Source organism: Pholcus phalangioides, unplaced genomic scaffold (genome assembly GCF_987345545.1).
Source record: "Pholcus phalangioides strain wild (caught in Gottingen) unplaced genomic scaffold, Ppha-v1.0 ptg000009l_1, whole genome shotgun sequence".
Classification (NCBI taxonomy): Eukaryota; Metazoa; Arthropoda; class Arachnida; order Araneae; family Pholcidae; genus Pholcus; species Pholcus phalangioides.
This window is the reverse complement of record NW_028301602.1, coordinates 5351132-5357905: the sequence shown is the minus strand read 5'-3', so window position 1 is coordinate 5357905 and position 6774 is coordinate 5351132. Positions and strand designations below refer to the sequence as shown.

General features: G+C 38.9%; 1 protein-coding gene across 1 annotated transcript; it reads left to right on the top strand.

Moving 5' to 3' along the window:
• The first annotated feature begins 702 nt into the window (after window positions 1-702).
• LOC149081666 (uncharacterized) lies at window positions 703-3878 on the top strand. The gene is made up of 2 exons (XM_089236843.1): window positions 703-862; window positions 3023-3878. The coding sequence occupies exon 2, from the start codon at window positions 3094-3096 to the stop codon at window positions 3616-3618; it is 525 nt and encodes a 174-aa protein (XP_089092969.1). The 5' UTR covers window positions 703-862; window positions 3023-3093; the 3' UTR covers window positions 3619-3878.
• Window positions 3879-6774: the final 2896 nt, after the last annotated feature.

Below are 6774 nucleotides of genomic sequence, written 5' to 3'. Positions count from 1 at the left end.
AAGAGGATGCGGTAGGTTAGTTTTCTGTTTATCATCATATGCTTTGAAACATTCGACAAGAAATCGGAGATCGTGGGGGAGTTAACAATAGTTGAGGGGAGCTTGTTCCATTCATCTATGGTATTGGAAGAGAAACTGAATTTAAAACAATCTGTAGAGGACCCTTTATCACAGACGGTAGTTTCAAGTGCCAGATTAAATAATCGTTATATATTAAACAACTGTGTATAAAAATAGTATTATTTTTGCATTTTTTTTGTCTTCAAGTGAAACAAAAATGACCTACCAAATAATTTACAGGATAACTATTTCTTATTATATTGCCATTATTATTTTTTTTCTGTTTATCATCATTTTCTTCTTATTCTACGTTTCATAATGTGGTAGATAAAGGGGATGAACAACAGAAACGTATTTTCGGTAACAAAAGCGTTAAAAGCCCGAGTAGAAAAAACAATTAATCTGTCCAAAATGTCCGAAATGTACAATTTCCAGATGCTGAAGTTTCTACTGCAGTAACAAAACAAACGTAAATAAATAGCCACGACCGTCAGATACATATATGAAAATTATTGGAAATTTATCTTGAATAAACATGTATAAAACTTAATTAAAATTTATATAAATTTTTCTATTGCTGTCATTGATGTTGATTTATGAATCAATCACTATTCCCTTAATTCATTTTATATGTAGTGAGGATGATGAAGGCAAAATCATCTGGATCCAAAATGTGGCTGATGGACATTAAACTATGGACTGTTACAATAGTTTTCATACTTACGATCATCACGGAAACTGAGTCTGGATGCTGTCATCATTCCTATTACCCAGTATATTATCCAGTGAAAATGGGGCCTCAGTAAGTTTCTCCCATTTTCATTTATTATTGAAAATCTCAATAAATTAAAAATTAAGTTTTTAATTTTTTGTTACTATTTAAAATATTTTTAATTTTTTTTTATTAATGAAGTAGCACTTTATGTGGAATTGTTCCGATAGTTGACGTAAAAGAGGGGCGGAGCCCTCGTGACGTCTTGTTATCTTTCTTGCTCATAGTAACCAATCAGCTGCATGCTAATGCCTCTTGTGTTGCTACGTTGCTAAGAATGTAGGGATTGCAATTACGCAATCCCGAACATCATATCTCACCCGAACGCAAATGTAATAAATTCATTCCAGCTCTCTCTCTGTGTTTCTTTCTTTATCGTAACCCTATGTGCGGAAAAGTTGCTTTTTCCCCCCTCCGGGTTCTTTCTATACTCTTGTTTAGTGGTTTGTTCCCCCCACACATAATGTTGTCGTCCCTCCTCATGCCAGAAGCACGAATGTGTAATGTCCTTGGGAAAAAAACTAACGTAGGAAATGACGTTTGAATGTTTACTCCACACATGATAATCTATTTGGAAGTTATTTTCCTAAAATGTTTTGTAACAGGTGTTTCAATAGGGATACACATTCGCGTTTAAGGCAAAACTTATATAGCAAAATAAGAGATTCACACGCAACCATCTGATGGGAAAAAAAAAATTGCACATTCGTGATTCTGTCATGCGGAGGAAAAAAAATGTAAGTTTTTACTATACAGGGTGATTCTAAATTCATGGGACAAACTTTAATAGGTGATATAAGACTTCTAAGCAAGCGGTTTCGGTCATAGAATGTGTGGTCAAATCACAATAGCAAAGGCAGTAGAGGGTGTTTTTTAACATCACCAAAAACGAATCCCATATTTTTCTGACGGGTTTGCTGCAATAAGTGCAATCACTCATTCGAGGATGTAGGGTATTGCAATGTGGTAGGCCTTCTCGTGGTGCAATCTGGATAATTCAAATTCTACTACAAGTCATTGTACCGCTTGATCATTGTTTAGCGCAACATAACCTTGATGGTCCTTGCACCAATAAAAGACAAACTCCAATCGAATCCGAAGGTGCATAGAGTACGCTAGTAGGGTTTATGGCAGATATCTCAGAAAATCCATAGGAAAAATATGATATTTGTTTGGGCGCGGTAGCCCAGATCGATAAGATTTAGAGGTGTCGCGAGTTCGATACCCAGATCGTGCTTGTCAAAAAAAATTCGTGACACATTGCTACATAAAAGTTTGCTACCGCAGGGAGTCCAACATCAAGGGGTTAGCGCACCAACCTCTCGGTGAGTATAAAAACAAGCCTGCCGTTCGAAATCGACAATAAATTGTAGGTCCCGGTTTAAATTTGTCCTCGTGTGCAGAAAATGACTATGGTGCGACAAAGATGATCAAAATGGTATATGTTTTTGATGAAGTGCTGTTGTGCAATCAATCTCAAAAAACACCCTCTACCCCCCAACTCTTGATATTGTTATTCGACAGCACGTTCTATGATCAAAAACGGTTATTTAGGTGTCATATCACCTCTTAAAGTTTGTCTCATGAATTTAGAATCACCCTGTATATTTATAAGACAGAGATAGAGAGAGAAAAAGAAGGGGGGTGTGAATGATCGAAATCTATATACACTGCCGCACACAAATCTATTTTTCCCATTCTATTTTACCTCTTCTAACATGGGAACAAGGAAAACAATTTTATCCCCGATACTTTTCAAATACAGACCATCAAAAATTTATTGTCAATAGCCTGAACGGATTAGGAGTGCCTTAACTAAATTGTGATGACCATATAATGTCGTTAGAGATTACTGGCTAAGATTTTTCTGATAAATAGGATCGTCCAGATTTTTCTGATGTAGAGGTTTCTTTATTCTTTAACCTTTTGGTTTGTCTTTTGATATTCTCCGACATCAGAGAAGAAGCGCTTCAATTAGAATCTTCCACAAAATCCTGAATTGTGCCTGAATAAGTAGATGCAGTACCTTTTATATGGTTAAATAAAGTTTTTCCCCTACATATTCTTTGCATTTTTTATTTATTACCAAGTAGATTTGCTACTTTGCAGTCATGTGAAATTTGAACAAAATATTCTTCCTCTTCTTGCATCATCACCACCGGAGACTAAAAATGTTTTTTCCCCTCACAGCAAGCACGTGATCCATCTTCATTCCAGTCACCATCACCATCATAGTCACGGACATCACCACGGGCATCACCATGGACACCATCACCAACATGGACACCATCACGGTCACCATCACAAACATAATCATGGTCACCATCACAAACATCAACATGGTCACCATCATGGCCATCACCACGGTCATCACCATGGTCACCATCATGGCCATCAACACGGTCATCACCATGGTCACCATCATGGACACCATCATCATCATGGTCATCATCATGGTCATCACCATGGTCATCACCATGGTCATCATCATGGCCATCACCATGGTCATCATCATGGCCATCACCATGGCCATCATCATGGACACCAACATGGTCATCACCATGGGCACCAACATGGTCATCACCACGGACACCATCACGGGCATCACCACGGGCATGAACACGGTCATCATCACGGGCATGAACACGGTCATCACCACGGGCATGATCATGGTCACCATCACGGACATCAGCACGGTCATCACCATGGGCACCATCATGGCCATCACAAGTGATTCGTTTCCCCGATTCTGTACGGTCTCTCAATCAGTTGCTGTTTCTGCTTGACGTGCGGCGGATATACTTGATGCACAACTCAAACAAAGGATTGAATAATCGAACTTCTGATCTCAAAAGACACAAATTTCAGATAACTCCGCAGCAATCGAAACACGTGTTCTTAATATATTTTCTTTCGACAACTTTGCATGCTAGTCATGAGTGAAGAAGATGATTTGTGATTAAGCTTATCATGTCAGCAAATCTGTTCCAAGCCACCAAATCACATTTTGGAAATCTATATATACCATTATTTCTGTTTCATATGACCATCGTATATATGGGATATTTTGTCAATATATAAATGAATAAACAAATCCTCCATTTTAAAAATACAATGTTCGTTTTCATTTTTAGCTATACGTTTCCATGTGAGTGGTGGTCATGTGTGGGCATCGTGATGATCCAGATTTGAACCCCGTTGACGGCACAAAGATGGTCAGATGAAGTTTTCTGCGGTTTTCCAAGGCGCGCATGTGAACTGGTTTTCACTTTAAAAGATTCTCCGCAAAGAGCACTGCACCGCAATTTACTGCCATTGAAGAGTTGGGTTGGTAATGAAGGCACCATCTATCGGTTGTTGCCTCAAGCTTTAGGGGAAAATATCTTGTTCTATATTCTTCCCAACGGCCATACCATGCTGAAAACACCGGTTCTCGTAAGATCACTGAAGTTAAGCATATCGGGCACGGTTAGCGAAGGTAGAATACCTCGTGCTGTTAGCATCACTATCTGCTGTGGCCGCAAAGAGCAGGCAGACCTTCAACACGATACATACTTAGTTGATATGAAAATTCAGTTATTCGCCATTTTCAGTTCACAATAAGGAAGACAGATGGCAACACACCGTAGATCGTGAAACACGCATAATTCTGAAACATAAATACTTCAGGGTAACCCATACACTAAGATCATAGATTCCGGAGCGGACCAATATTGGTTAGAAATTCCTCAATTCGTCGTTAATGGCCCGGCGGATCGTCTGGGGACCTTGCCGATTACCTTGCACGGGGGGGGGGGGGTATTCTTATATAAAATATAAAAACTATATGAGCAACAGAAATATGGTTATGCATACAAAATATCTGGGACAGAAATGCGTATGAGGGATCGGCAAAAGCATGTTCTAAATTGAGATTAAAAAAATCTACCCTATACGCTGTGCTGTTTAATATGCCTGCTGCTATGCACAATAATGGAAAATATATATAGACCCGTACAGAGAGTAGAACAAAATCGAAAGCATGACATTCGATATAATATTCCACAGCGCAACAATCAATGATTAACGAGACAAAGCAAGCAGAAAAACAGTCTTGCAAAGATTTCGGGGGGGGGGGTGCAACAATTGCGATTGGGGGGGGGTATGCGCATAAACGAGGTTAAAAATACCTGCACACTGTACATTGTTTCATGTGCACTCAGCATTTTGGCATTTTGTAAAAATGTAAAAAAGTCTGTACATCAGCAAACAAACAGTAAGCATGCGATACATTACCGAAGAACATGGTGCAACAAAAATTGACGAACATGTACCGCAAAATCTAAATAGTGGATACTAACGACCACCCAGAAAACTACACCACGTGATTACTCGTTAAAAACTTATATGAAAAGTATTTTCAGTTTTTTTTTGGTTTGACCAATAATTCCTGAGTTATAACGCTTTGAAAATTGATTAAGCGTCACTTCTCCAAATCCTGCCAAATTCACCGAATGTACACACACAATATGTATACATTTGACTTGACAGTAAAGGCGGCAGAATGAACACATTTTGACAAAAAAAAAAGTCGCTTTTGATTGAACAATCTTCAAATAGATATCATTTGGCTAAATGAGATTTCACAAATCTGGTGATGAATTAAATTTGCCAATGTAGCGGGTGAAGACAACCAAGTGTTATAACAACACTCTACACGGAGAGTGAAAGCGCAATCGCGCAGGAATACTGGGCAACACATCATAACATGTCACAAGGTTTCTCAAACGTTACAACTCCCGAAATATTCGTACGCTCCTAAAATGGAAAGAATGTTTCCATTTTAGTTTTTGACGACTAATCACGTGATGTCGTTTTTGGGTGGTCGACAGTAAATGATAACTGAGCACGGCCCATTACCGACATATCTAGAACGTTTCAAGAAGTCGGACAATGCCATGTGTGCTTGTGGTGAGATTGGATCTTTATGGCATTACCTGACATCTTGCCCATATTCAAAAAAATTTCATTTTGGCGCTATCCCCGAAAACGGTCGACTGTGTTTCAAAAGAAGAGTTTTGAAGAGCCCAATGAGGCTTGCTCGGGTGCGGTGGATTATATTGTTCCTCGAGATAACAACTTACACCGCATACATATTAAGAAGACTGGCAGTGCGCGTCTGAGCGGTGGGAAACGATGACGAGTTCAAACCGGCAAGAGCACCAGGGATTGATCTTAAGAGGAAATATGATCTTCGACCACGTCGGCGTCAACAGTAGTAACCAATAAATGGGAAACCGAAGTAAGTTCACCTACAAGGAGATAAATTAAGTGTTTGATGGCAAGGACGAATTAAGTATGACTTACTCGGCTATAATGAATTGTGGTTATCTTAGTTCACCCGGTGACGATTCCAGTGACAATTTCTGTAACGACTTGCGGCTTAGATGATGACAATCTGCGACTATTCACCGTGATTCGAAATGTTATATTCCAAGATTATCGGCAATCATTCGATCAATGGACGATTACTAGATTCTTCTGGGATGGACGGCTATAAACCACCATCTTATAATCCCGTTAGTAACAAGAAAATTTTTCAAGCTACCAGGGTCCGTCCCTTTTGATTCCTCGGAACCCCAAAATCCCGGAACCCTGGTAGCTTGAAAAATTTTCTTGTTACTGTTTCACCTGAAGCAATTTTTTATTTTTATTTCTGTTGAGAACAGGTACTCTCAAATAATTCAGAGAAAATATTGGATAATCGACCAGTAGAAGACAAACAATATTCTTGTTGTGGATCCTTTCTTTCTTTCTTCCTATTCTCGCACACAAGTCCTTCAGACAACAACAGTCAAGATGCCTTCCTGGGAATTGGTATTCCCAAAACTCTCAAGACCTACATGAGCATTTTCATGAGGGTCTTCCTTCAAAAATTCGAAAGTATTAAATTGTTCCTTTGC

What these genes read in the sequence shown, in the direction of transcription:
- LOC149081666 (XM_089236843.1), top strand. Translation starts at nt 3,094, where the DNA reads ATGGACACCATCACCAACATGGACACCATCACGGTCACCATCACAAAC.